At 36.9% G+C, this 14,814-nt stretch overlaps 1 protein-coding gene across 1 annotated transcript; it reads right to left on the bottom strand.

Annotated features, from left to right (window-relative positions):
* Positions 1-1,326: 1,326 nt before the first annotated feature.
* LOC117324936 (carbohydrate sulfotransferase 11-like) lies at positions 1,327-8,764 on the bottom strand. The gene is made up of 3 exons (XM_033880779.1): positions 8,497-8,764; positions 4,221-4,294; positions 1,327-3,801 (listed from the first exon to the last, which is right to left on the bottom strand). The coding sequence occupies exons 1-3, from the start codon at positions 8,591-8,593 to the stop codon at positions 2,689-2,691; spliced, it is 1,284 nt and encodes a 427-aa protein (XP_033736670.1). The 5' UTR covers positions 8,594-8,764; the 3' UTR covers positions 1,327-2,688.
* Positions 8,765-14,814: the final 6,050 nt, after the last annotated feature.

Below are 14,814 nucleotides of genomic sequence, written 5' to 3'. Positions count from 1 at the left end.
GGCAAACTATTAGTGGTCGTGGTTCTTCACGCTAACCAACATTTATCGTATTTCAACGTTTACCAGGCCCCAGTGTCATCAATAAATATTCCTTAACTTCGAAGTTTACAAATTAAAAATTGAGGAACAGGTAGTGTTGCTATAAGGGGAGAGTGACCCAATACTCCAACACTATACATTATAGCTATGTTATATATCAAGAATATATCTTAACTATGATAATAATATCTAACATTATATCAAATTGTCGGATATATAATATGTACACATAAGCATTATCTTGGGACATTTTAATCACACAATAAATGACATCTTTGACAGACATTTACAATATCTTATAGTATTTAAGTACAATAACCAATACTATTCCTCTTTGTAACAGATATGCACTATCATTTTACATACTCCACAGCATCACGGTATATGAGCTAATATAGCTCTCCATAATTTATCTGGAATAATTGAAGTTTCAAGTTAGCTTTCAGAACACGAATTCGTGAAGTCCACTGGTCTACACACTAGGAGGCCTAATGCGACATGCTTTTTTATGTTGGCTTCTGGTATATGTCTATATCTATAAAATACACATGACCCATGCTATTAGTATACATTTTATGCATATCTATCAAGCATCAGTATTCTAAGATCAGATTAAATAAAAGGTGTACAAAGCCACGGGCATGTGAATATCCCCTATATGTGTTTTATAGTTTGGAAAAGATAGTAACAGTACGTGCCGAATGCCAATCTGCGTTGTAAACCACAATGTTGCTGATCACATGTTATTCCGACTACTTGTTTCATGGCTGAATCTGTATACATTTGTTTATGCATTTGTGAAATCTTCTTCATTTCTGTATATGCCTTTACTCTTAAACTGATGAGTTACACCTGAAATTAACTTAAAGTAATAAAGAATTTGATTCTCTAGTGATTACAGGGTCCAGAAGTTAAGGGGAAAGTAAAGAGGTCTTAAGGTTCTTTACCTAAATTGTCATTTTCATGACCCTGGGGTCTCATGTTTCCCCCTTAGGACGGGGTAAAGTTTAATATAGTGTATAATTGGAAAACACACTTTGAGCAAAAACACACTTTGAGCATTATTTGTTCCGATTGCTATTGGAAATAATACAAACTTGGTTAGAATTATCAGTATAGGATGTATGTTGAATAGCACGTGCATATTGGCTCTGACTTGCCACCAGGGGTTTGAGGGGCGGGGCCAAAAAGGGTCAAATTAATTGATATTTCAAAAAATTTCTCAACACCCAAATAAGGTAGAATCAAATACTCTTCATAGATGGAAGAGTCTAAAATACGGAAGAGCATTAGGGCCATGAAGCAAAAAATTAAATTCATTTTTTCATGTTAATAACTCGAAATTTCGAGATAATAACTCGAAATTTCGACTTACTAACTCGAAATTTCTACTTACTAGCTCGAAATTTCGACTGAATAACTCAAAATTTCGACTTAGTGACTCGAAATGTCGAGTTATTATCTTGAAATTTCGAGTTAATAAGTCGAAATTTCGAGTTATTAACATGAAAAAATGAATTTAATTTTTTTGCTTCATGGCCCTAATACTCTTCCGTACTAAAGGTTAAGGTGCTTTACCACAATTATGAATTTCATGACCCTGGAGTTACACGCTTGGGGAGGGGGTACACTTTACTATAGTTTATTTAGGGAAATGGTTATAAAAAGCGACCACCTGCTTTAGCACAGTTTTTGTTATGCATCCGAATTATGAATAAAATCTGTCATATAGCTAATGAATATATATAGATAATTAATGCTAGATTATTTCATCTTTCTATATTACCACATCCACAAGATTAATGGAACGTTACCAAACTAGGTCACCAATGACCAAACATATTTACCCCGTACAGGTTGTGATACTTCTATTGACTATCCTAAATACATATACCTCTTCTGTTTGAAATTAAGTATACACAATTCCCCATTTACAACACATTATTATGTTTGTCGAGTGAAATCTTTTATATCATCACTAGAAGTATGGCGTTTCAGTAATGAAAACAACCATACATCCTCTAGTTAATAGTAGACGTGTCTGTGAAGTATTTGCCGCGGTTCATTCGGTGTATTTGCATAGACCTACTCTAATACTGTAGTGTTTGTATTGTACCAGATGAAGGCACGGGTAACAGAAACCCTGTCAAAGATCTGTACCAGATGAAGGCACGGGTAACAGAAACCCTGTCAAAGATCTGTACCAGATGAAGGCACGGGTAACAGAAACCCTGTCAAAGGTCTGTACCAGACGAAGGCACGGGTAACAGAAACCCTGTCAAAGGTCTGTACCAGATGAAGGCACGGGTAACATAAACCCTGTCAAAGGTCTGTACCAGATGAAGTCACTGGTAACATAAACCCTGTCAAAGGTCTGTACCAGATGAAGGCACTGGTAACATAAACTCTGTCAAAGGTCTGTACCAGATGAGGTCACGGGTAACATAAACCCTGTCAAAGGTCTGTACCAGATGAGGTCACGGGTAACATAAACCCTGTCAAAGGTCTGTACCAGATGTAGGCACGGGTAACAGAAACCCTGTCAAAGGTCTGTACCAGATGACGTCACTGGTATCAGAAACCCTGTCAAACATATGTTTACATACTTTTCCTTATTCGTATGATCTAATATAGTTCTTAGTCTTTGAATCAAAAGAAACTATCACTGACAGCAAATTCAGAATTTTTAGAATTGTGCAGTTTTTCATCCACTTTGTGATCATATCCAAACATTCGAAAATCTCTATAGTACGCATTTCCTATTTGTGTGAGTGTTTCTGTAGGTATTTTTCTTAAAGTTTCAAGATAAATTGCTTTCTGCTGTTGTTTTAATCCATGACGTCCTAATTTGATTATAGATTCAGAATAGACGTCTTTGAATATTTTAAATACCGTTTCCTCACTTTTGTTATATAAATTCATTGGCAGTGGCATATCGGCGGCCACGTAACCCCTTGCTTTTAGCTTTGTCCATATCCTATCCACGATTTGGTGTTCTGAGATACATTTTAAAGCTTCAGTGCGCATGTCTACGAACGCCTGAGCTGTATCATATAACGCATCATTTACAGCATCAGCGGAGACATTACGTAATACGTCTATGTACATCCCCAGGTTTAGTTTCTCCAGAATGTAAGTTGTATCGTCCTTAAATGTTTCCATCTTTCCTATTATATCATAATTAACATGACATGGGGAGCATGTCTCCCACAAAGATGCCACGTGCACGTCTCGGTGACGACCTGTAGTCTCTGCATTAACTGCGTACTTAAGGAACTCCGTAAATGTTACATCGTGTCCACACGTGGACTCGGAAGGTCTCCTAAAGTTTCTAACGACGTATTTACCTAAAGAATCCCAGTAGTACGGGTTCGGTGAATACACTTTGTCAACATACGCGGAATATAAGCGCTCTAAAGGATTACGAGCTACAATAAACTTTGTGGAACTTTTTAGAACCGCTTCAAAATTTCTCCATTCTCGAATTGTAGGGACGATATTTACCGGACCAATTTGTGGTTTTATTTTGTAAGGACTACCTATCACATGTCTGTCCACTTGAAGTAAAAGCCTTCCCCAAAATGTTGATCCTGTTTTTGTTGCCTTACAAAAGATGAAATGTTTGTTTTTATTTAGAATCATGTGGTCTCGGTATGGACGTTTGTAAGTGATATTTTGACGACACATCGTCAGTACGGCTGATCTCCTGTTCTCCATTGTACCGTTTCTGTTTGTAGTGGGAGGCACTGCTAGTTTGTTACTCTGTAAAATAACAAAAAATAAACTGCTAATGAAACATGCACAGTTGTATAGGTATTCCTTGCTTCCATACACTCATTACTCTACCTACAAACTGTTGGATACCTTGCTGTTGAATACTAGTATCCAGAATCACGTTCTAATTCTTTCATGTTATACATGTGCTCTTATCCAAATTATGCATACGATATGAGTAACGCAACCGACGGTTCTACAACGCGTGTGAAATCCACGCAAGAGCTGTGTATTAATCATGAGGTATGTCAATCAGCAACGGAGAAATGAACACTAAACGAGGAACGTCAACCAGCAACGAAGAAATTAACCTTTAATGAGCTACGTCAATCAACAATAAAATAATGAACACTAAATACATAAAAGTTTCCCGCCTGACAATCTCCTCGTTAAATAGTATTGCATACCTGTTGAATGGCAGGTAAACGTGTCTGCGATCCATTTCCTCTCAGCTGATATCTTGTTGCGTTGCCCTGAGTAACTGAGGAAAACAAAACAGATATTAAAACGGATACCTTTAGGTTAAAATATATTAGAAGAGAAATCAATAAATTACACATCAATTTTACATACACTTTGTACTGTGGCAGTAATCTCGAACTAGTTATGTAATGTAACATGCCGGTAACGTTAAAGTGTGAAGGTAAGTTTATCGGATGTTATATATTCAAGTTTCGGCATATAGTTCGTATTAAATGGTACTATTCTCTTAAAGATCTAATGTACAATACTGTGAGGTAGCATTTTATGACTGTATCATATCTTATTAAACAAAACTTCCGAACAAGCATCAGTGTCGGTTATGTGTTATACTGGTAGAATGGTCCAACATGGAGATCCAATCGGAGATTATTAGATGTGTTTTACCATACCCTCGACATACCCTCTACATACCCTCGACACCTCGACACACCCTCGACACACCCTCTACATACCCTCGACATACCCTCACCCTCAACACACCCTCGACACACCCTCTACATACCCTCGATATACCCTCGACACACCCACCCTCGACATACCCTCGACATACCCTCGAGACACCCTCGACATACCCTCGAGTTTTACCATACCCTCGACATACCCTCGACACACCCTCGACATACCCTCGACACACCCTCGACATACCCTCTACATACCCTCGACACACCCTCGACATACCCTCGACATACCCTCTACATACCCTCGACATACCCTCGACACACCCTCGACATACTCTCGACACACCCTCGACATACCCTCTACACACCCTCGACATACCCTCGACACACCCTCGACATACCCTCTACATACCTTCGACATACCCTCGATATGTGGAGACAGACTATCGTGATTACTGACAAGAAAATTATCAACGTAGATATGACACAGGAAGTGATACTTAGGTGTGATATCTACAGCCATCCGTTATAAACTTCTCTTCTGCTACTGCCAAGTGTATATCACATCGTTAACAAACAAGGACATTTATAGCTAGAACTTAAAGGCGACCTTTGAATGTATATTGATTAGCAATCTGAGAACGGCTGGTATGGTTATAGTAATTTTCTATACGTGTGGTTTGAATCAATATAATCCATAAAAGCTCGATTGACCACATGTGATCCAGCTTATTATCAGTGCCATGTTAAGGTGGGGATCTACAAACCATACCACTATTCCATTCACTAATTCAGAGAAGGCAGATATATCCATCAACAGTTACTCCAAAAGAAAATTAATACAGACCTTTTTGAAAGCAAACTCGCCTTAAGCTCATGCAAGTTATTTAAAGATATTTCATTAAGCAACTGAAACCACTGATAGGCTTATACGATGTTTTACGTAAATATCCACAACTGACCGTGCCTGAATATTTTTGATAATCCATATGAATCCCAAGCGTTATGTCTTTCAGGGATCGTAATAGGTTTATCCAATTATAACATGTTAAATAGACCTAATGTACTAATCAGATTTGTCCCCGAATCTTACTGTGTTTGATTCCAAATATGACATTTTAACTGTGATACTATATAGACCCAATGTACTAATCAGATTTGTGTCCCCGAATCTTACTGTGTTCGGTACCTATAAAACATGGACTGAAGCTATAGCATTACCAAGTACACATGTTAAGTAATAAATGATATTCAGAATTATGACGTAAGTCGGACATTTAAAATCAATCATAATTAGCTCAGATCCCGATCTGTGTTATAAATACAATCCATGCAGTAGACATATAGGACACCAAAGTTTTGTCTCCATTGGTTCATAGGAGTATAAACTGAGTCCACAAATATATGATGTATTATGAACAAAAAAGTAGAAATTGCATCAAGGTACGATAACATTTTTTTTTAGTAAATTGTTAAAATAAAAATTTGTACAACTATAAACCACAGTACAGAAACTCCTCAGGAACCGTAACAACACACCGGGGCAAAATCAAGAGCTCGGCCATTAAAGCTCAGTAACCGTAACAACACACCGAGGTAAAACCAGGAGCTCGGCCATTAAAGCTCAGGAACCGTAACAACACACCGGGGCAAAACCAGGAGCTCAGCCATTAAAGCTCAGGAATCGTAACAACACACCGGGGAAAACCAGGAGCTCGGCCATTAAAGCTCAGTAACCGTAACAAAACACCGAGGTAAAACCAGGAGCTCGGCCATTAAAGCTCAGGAACCGTAACAAAACACCGAGGTAAAACCAGGAGCTCGGCCATTAAAGCTCAGGAACCGTAACAGCACACCGGGGTAAAACCAGGAGCTCGGCCATTAAAGCTCAGGAACCGTAACAGCACACCGGGGTAAAACCAGGAGCTCGGCCATTAAAGCTCAGTAACCGTAACAACACACCGGGGAAAACCAGGAGCTCGGCCATTAAAGCTCAGGAACCGTAACAGCACACCGGGGTAAAACCAGGAGCTCAGCCATTAAAGCTCAGGAACCGTAACAACACACCGGGGTAAAACCAAGAGCTCGGCCATTAAAGTTCAGGAATCGTAACAACACACCGGGGAAAACCAGGAGCTCGGCCATTAAAGCTCAGTAACCGTAACAAAACACCGAGGTAAAACCAGGAGCTCGGCCATTAAAGCTCAGTAACCGTTACAACACACCGGGGTAAAACCAGGAGCTCGGCCATTAAAGCTCAGTAACCGTAACAACACACCGGGGCAAAACCAAGAGCTCGGCCATTAAAGCTCAGGAACCGTAACAACACACCGGGGTAAAACCAGGAGCTCGGCCATTAAAGCTCAGTAACCGTAACAAAACACCGAGGTAAAACCAGGAGCTCGGCCATTAAAGCTCAGTAACCGTTACAACACACCGGGGTAAAACCAGGAGCTCGGCCATTAAAGCTCAGTAACCGTAACAACACACCGGGGCAAAACCAAGAGCTCGGCCATTAAAGCTCAGGAACCGTAACAACACACCGGGGTAAAACCAGGAGCTCGGCCATTAAAGCTCAGTAACCGTAACAACACACCGAGGTAAAACCAGGAGCTCGGCCATTAAAGCTCAGTAACCGTAACAACACACCGGGGCAAAACTAGGAGCTCGGCCATTAAAGCTCAGTAACCGTAACAACACACCGGGGAAAACCAGGAGCTCGGCCATTAAAGCTCAGGAACCGTAACAACACACCGGGATAAAACCAGGAGCTCGGCCATTAAAGCTCAGTAACCGTAACAACACACCGGGATAAAACCAGGAGCTCCGCCATTAAAGCTCAGTAACCGTAACAACACACCGGGGCAAAACTAGGAGCTCCGCCATTAAAGACAATTATTCACATCACATTTCCTGTCAAATCTATTAGAGTGTGGGATACAGCTAAAGATAAACATATATATATGACCAGAGTAAACAGAATGATACTCTACAGCTATATTGACCAAACACTTCAGCGCTTACCATTAAACAAATCAAATGGAACTCATAATGGCATAGATTACTACGGAACAAGGACACACTACCGCTAACAAAGGCTATGACCATTGTAGTTTATACACAGCTGTTTATATACAGGAAAATGCAATAGCATTGTAGGTTATTCGTGATACAGCTTTCTCATCGAAATTCTAGGAAATTTTATCATAAAGACTCCTCTTATTCAACTAAACATTCTTATCGGTTTTTGTGTTTTATTTCAAGCACGTGTTGGTTTGTTTTTATTAGGAATCATTAGACAGGGACTATACAATAGAATAAAGAACAATACTAATTATCATAGTTCAACTTAGTGTAAAGAATTAGATCTAACACAAGGAGATAAGAGGGAGGATTTGACCGAGGTTACGTGTGTATATATATGTGTGAGGATGTGACATGCATGTGTATATGAGTAGAATGGGAAGACTACGGTGGCTCATTATAATATCATCTACATATCTACATATATACATGTACATCAGGTACTCGCTAAGTGAACAGATCAGCTGTTCGATCGGTGGATATTAACATATCTGTTTAAGATTGATATGATTAACATCCAACTATTTCAAACTTAACAGACGATTAGTTATAAACATATCATCGCTTAAATGTTAATATTTAATAAAGTAATTAGGAATGTTAATACTTTAATAATGAGGAAATATTAAACCCCAAATCTATGTTTTTTTTAGTGATTAATACACTGCCTTTCTATACTGGGATTGGCCACAGATCGGCTGTAATAAGCAATACTTACATGTCAATGAATAGGATGTCCAACAAATTCCAAGGACAGCGATACACACCAACGTGGAAGAGCTGATGAACCGTTTTACCTTTCTAAGTAAAAACATCCCGATGTAAAGGTAACACTGTAAATAAAACTTAAATAGCCACTACTTCACCTGTGTACTTGGTGTAGTTAAAGGTAAAACTAATTTCGAAGTTAAATGAACATTCGTCTATTCCTCACAAAGTACCAGCTCGTCTGTCACCAACGTTCGGCAGCGATCGATTTAAAGACAACGGAGAAGTGTATACATGGAAAACCTACTGTCACATGTACATCCGGGCATTCTCACAGTACCCCGTGTCGGTTTGTAATGTAGATCAATAGAACGCTCTAGGATTCATACCTATGGGCGGCCGTTTTAGGATAAAATACAGACTTTAGTTAAGTGCAAAAAAAGCTAAATGGCCATTATGTTCTTTTGATACTTAAGTACAAAAGATTTCCGGCATGTTGGAAACGGATATCATTACCAGCAACCCTATATTATTGTTTAGAGTTTAAAAACGTGCTTTGATCATGGGAAGATATATATAGCCTAGATATCGCTCTTGTCACCGCGCTAACGTTTGACCAGAGTGTGCGAATATTTTTTAATTATAAACAGTGATAAAATCATCTGGATTCCTGGGAAATAGCAGCGACATGTAAGTCACGACATACAGTAAACATCGTCATCAACATATCAATCAAACTAACAAAGCAAATAATGCTAACAACGGAAATATAGAAGGCGAGGGAAATCTGTTACAAAGATGATCCACACACAACTAGGTAATGCGCGAAACAATAGAACATAGACCACACTACCAACAACTAAATATATATACCACTATACTAATAACTATATGTATATACCACTATACCGATAACTAAATATATATACCACTATACCAATAACTAAATATATATACCACTATACCAATAACTAAATATATATACCACTATACTAATAACTAAATGTATATACCACTATACCAATAACTAAATATATATACCACTATACTAATAACTATATGTATATACCACTATACCAATAACTAAATATATATACCACTATACCAATAACTAAATATATATACCACTATACCAATAACTAAATATATATACCACCATACCAATAACTAATAATATATACCACTATACCAATAACTAAATGTATATACCACTATACCAATAACTAATAATATATACCACTATACCAATAACTTATTTAAATATGACCTGACACGGATCACGTTTAAGCCGGTTTCGATAACCTGCCTTCTAAACCACCTGTGATGTATCCGACCCTCAAATTACTGTCTTGAGACAACATATCGGTGATAGCTGAGCAGACAAAATCATAAACAAATGTTGACAACGACATATGGTGTAATAACAAACCCACATGTTATAACTCTATCTGTGTTGTGTCTTGTTCCTAGAAGCATCATCTCCATATCGCTGAATTCAAAATCAAAACTCTATCACGCTCACTAAACCATCGGAGCATGAACAATTAATCACACCTGAACATAATTTATTGTACATGTCATTTATATGACGATAGTTATGACTCAATCACAATACATCAAAAATATCATTCCGTCGTGGGTCTAACTTAGTGTTATATGTTTTAATATGCTTTCGTTCAGATCTTATTTGAAAAAAAGATTAAAGAAAACCGTCAACAGTTTGATGCAAAATAAATACCTCCTGATATCAAAATCAAGTTTATAAATGATAGGGCAGCAGGGATATTGTTATCAAGAAAATAGTTATCAAAGAGAGAGAGCGGATATCTAAAAGTAACAAAAACGAGAGATCTTACCAAAACGGCTATCCCATCTTTATTTATAATCTCTTCAGATCTTCACAAATTATATCTTTGATCATCAGTTATCATCTCTTCAGATCATCAGTTATCATCACTTCAGATCCTCAGTTATCATCTCTTCAGATCCTCAGTTATCATCTCTTCAGATCCTCAGTTATCATCACTTCAGATCCTCAGTTATCATCACTTTAGATGTACAGTTATCATCTCTTCAGATCCTTTCGCTCATCAGTTATCATCTCTTCAGATCCTCAGTTATCATCTCTTCAGATCCTCAGTTATCATCTCTTTAGATCCTCAGTTATCATCTCTTTTCATCTCCAGTTATCATCTCTTCAGATCCTCAGTTATCATCTCTTCAGATCCTCAGTTATCATCTCTTTTGCTACCCAGTTATCATCTCTTTTGATCTTTTGCTATCATCTCTCTTGATCTTCAGTTATCATCATCAACAACAGCAGCAACAACAATAACAAAACAAAACAGAAAACAATAACAAAACAAAACAAAAAACAAAAACAAAAACAAAAAACCAACCCAAAAACCATATAAAAGAAAAACTCCTCACATTTGCATAAGAAATTTAATGAAAAGCAGTCAGTAGCCAATGTTTACTGGAGACTGTATTATTTCTGGAGATTTTCTTTGAGGGCGATAATGATAGCTTTATTCGATCTGGGTCGTCCAGAACAATCAGGTCCATCCAAAATAAGACATTCTACATGTGCAAAGTGATGATCTGTGTATTAATCAGTTTTTATGACGTGAACATGCATATAGCTATAAGTACGATATTTGTATGCTGCTTAAACGTTTAATAAATCATTCATGCCGCCAATTGAGACGAAGTTTAAAACCTGTAATCAACTCAGAGTAATTAATCATATCCATCAATTATATTTAGTTATATATTCATGCAAAGGTGTTGCAAAGGTGTAGATGCTTAATGCTTAATTCATTACGATACAGTCCGCTAACTCTTTGTTATAATCACTTAAATGTTTTCAGCATTCTTGATAGGTACATTACGTATATATGTGAATAGAGTTTATATCACAGAATGTTCATCCAGGAACTATTACTTATATCATGGTTAAAAATACAATTTCACTAAATTGTCCAAATTAAACTAAGTTGGTGTATAAATGAAGGGACCTACATAGACGACACTGATTGATCCAGGAAAAGAAATAACTCGCATGTGATGTCATTTAAATATTAATATTGTTCATTTGTTAAACTTTTATAATTTAGCAAAGGTTTTGCAAAATTATCCTACACGCTGATAATTTATTTCATGCAAAATGTGGAATTAGGTATTTGTTGTAGTATGTAAATGTGGAATTAGATATTTGTTGTAGTATGTAAATGTGGAATTAGATATTTGTTGTAGTATGTAAATGTGGAATTAGATATTTGTTGTAGTATGTAAATGTGGAATTAGATATTTGTTGTAGTATGTAAATGCCATTAACACATCAGGAGTGTCAAAGCCGCGGATGTGATACAATAATAAGCTGTGTTGGCGTTGAAGAATATCATTAGTTACATAATCTAACGAACAGATATCTGTTTTATTTTGATGTTGATTTGTTATAATGATATAAGAGACATTATTATGATTTAACGAGAGAGAAACACTGGAGGCAGCATCGCGGGAGTATCGGTATATCTATATCGATATATTTGACATTAACAAGCTGGATATGTGTGTTGTAACCATAATGTGTGTTGTAGTTGGATATGTGTGTTGTAGCTGGATGAGCCCGTGCCCGTCCTGTCGGATTTCCAGTGACGTGTCTTTGAACGTGGTTTTAATCTATTGAAAACATTTTTTTTTTAAATAATGAAGCTACACAATTAACTGAACATATACCAAAGACATCGACCCACCGTGTGGCACAATTATCAACCCCGTAACTCATTTACATATCACGATCCCTAAACGGAACCAATTGTCGGTCATGGTACATGTACACTCATGACGCGGTGTAATAAATGGGTTACTCTCATATGACCATGACCTTTCCTGTACAATAATTACATCTATCTATGTAAGGTCATGTCACTCTGTAGAGATTCCTCCTGAGTATGGTGGTACAGCGTTTTCTCTCTCAGACTTTACACCCCTGCTACATAGGAAAAAATCACGTCGTTACCACCAAACACCCCCAGTAATAAGGTTTGATTGTAATTACATTTCATGTGAAGGAATGAATTGTATTGTATCATATCTGATATGACTGTGATAAGTTTTAAAACTTAGGTAAATAAAGAATCGAAATCTGAGACCATCCAAATGAATTAAAACGTGACGAGCAGGTTACGGTAAACCTGGGGACTGAAAAGTCCAGCTAAACTTACAGTAACATCAGATATGATACAATACGTACACGAATTCACTCCTTCACATGAAATGTAATTAAAATCTCTGAGAGCATCCAAATGAATTAAAACGTGACGAGCAGGTTACGGTAAACCTGGGGACTGAAAAGTCCAGCTACAACAATATACCAGTGTTTACCACCTTACACCACCGATACCATCTGGTCTCAGATGTTATTTTGGCATTATCCTTTAATTAGATCAATTCTCATAATCAATTACTGTGACGTCACAATGGTCCAATGTAAATATATATTGGAATTCCACCACTTTGCTGACAAGCGTCATCTCCAACATCAAACATTAAGGAGCTTTGTTAAGGTAAGTATGGAGTTATACCAAAATGAAAGAATATACAGTTTTCGATTCAGGAAGGTACAACTCCATATAAACTTGGAAAAAAGTTAGATGTTTGTGATGCTTTCTTAGCAGTGACGTTATTCCTCTGTAATATTATCTTGAGTATGACATCATTCCTCAGTGATATTATCTTGACTATGACGTCATTCCTCTGTAATATTATCTTGAATCTGACGTCATTCCTCTGTAATATTAGGAATGACGTCATTCCTCTGTAATATTATCTTGACTATGACGTTATTCCTCTGTAATATTATCTTGAATCTGACGTCATTCCTCTGTAATATTATCTTGAGTATGACATCTTTCCTCAGTGATATTATCTTGACTATGACGTCATTCCTCTGTAATATTATCTTGACTATGACGTCATTCCTCTGTAATATTAGGAATGACGTCATTCCTCTGTAATATTATCTTGACTATGACGTTATTCCTCTGTAATATTATCTTGAATCTGACGTCATTCCTCTGTAATATTATCTTGACTATGACGTCATTCCTCTGTAATATTATCTTGACTATGACATTATTCCTCTGTGATATTATCTTTACTATGACGTCATTCCTCTGTAATATTATCTTCTGTGAATGAGTATAAATAAACATATATGTAATACAATTTCTATATATATATTCGAGGCTTTGATTTGATTTATTTATTGTAACGTCCTATTAACAGCCTTATTTGTTACACTCTATACTATAAGGAGCCAGTTTCAAATTAAACTTCACCTGTCCATTGTACTATTTTTGACACGTGTTATATGTTAAATGCACATCAATTTATTGTCTGTGGTCATGAGAACGAATTACCCAATAAATTATCTTGAGAAGCTTGATGCTATTTTTGCATTCATTATGAATTGTAAACAACATCCTTACTGTAGATGAGTGTGTCGATAATAAGATATTTCAGTCCTTTTCGTAGGCTGTTTGTTCCATACAGACAAAGTTAAATCTGAACATTCGACAACCATGACACACAATAGGATCTTTGAACTTTGAACATAAACCATTTAAATGACGGTGCATTTACATATGAAAATGAGAGGACACCAACACAGAAATAAAACGTCAACCCACTTTTATTCAATTGTAATAAACATTGTAATTTTTACAGCTGTGGGTATGACCCTGGCAATCGCATGTTGTATGATTTCAGTGAATCCATAAAAATGAGTGTAATCAAGACTTAACCACACAGAGGTCATTTGAGGACATGTTTTGATTTTTAAAGTTTGAAACCAGAGGTAATGTCTGGAGGTCACGTACCCAAACGGACAATAATGTCCGGTTTACAGTACAGTAAGATATTGGTTAAAAAAAAATAATGGAGACATATTATAATGTATGGAAAAAACAACAGCTGTTAGACTTAATCATTTGTCAAATTAACACAGTATGTGCAATTCAGTGTTATAATGAATTGATCAGTCATAAATAGCTATATAAATATATTGAACCGGAACACGTCCGTGCCTGAATGACAACTTCAGGGATAGCTACCTGGATGTGGATTATGGGGATATTTACCTAAAATGAGAATTTAGGGATAGCAACATGAATAGGGATAGTTACCTGAGTGTAGCCTGTCGGGATAGCTACCTGAATGGTGTCTATAGGGATAACTACCTGTATGGTGTCTATAGGGATAACTACCTGAGTGGTGTCTATAGGGATAACTACCTGAGTGGTGTCTATAGGGATAACTACCTGTA

This window comes from Pecten maximus, chromosome 4, assembly GCF_902652985.1.
Source record: "Pecten maximus chromosome 4, xPecMax1.1, whole genome shotgun sequence".
NCBI classification, from domain to species: Eukaryota; Metazoa; Mollusca; class Bivalvia; order Pectinida; family Pectinidae; genus Pecten; species Pecten maximus.
The sequence above is the reverse complement of the archived record's forward strand: the minus strand, read 5'-3'. Positions and strand labels throughout refer to the sequence as shown.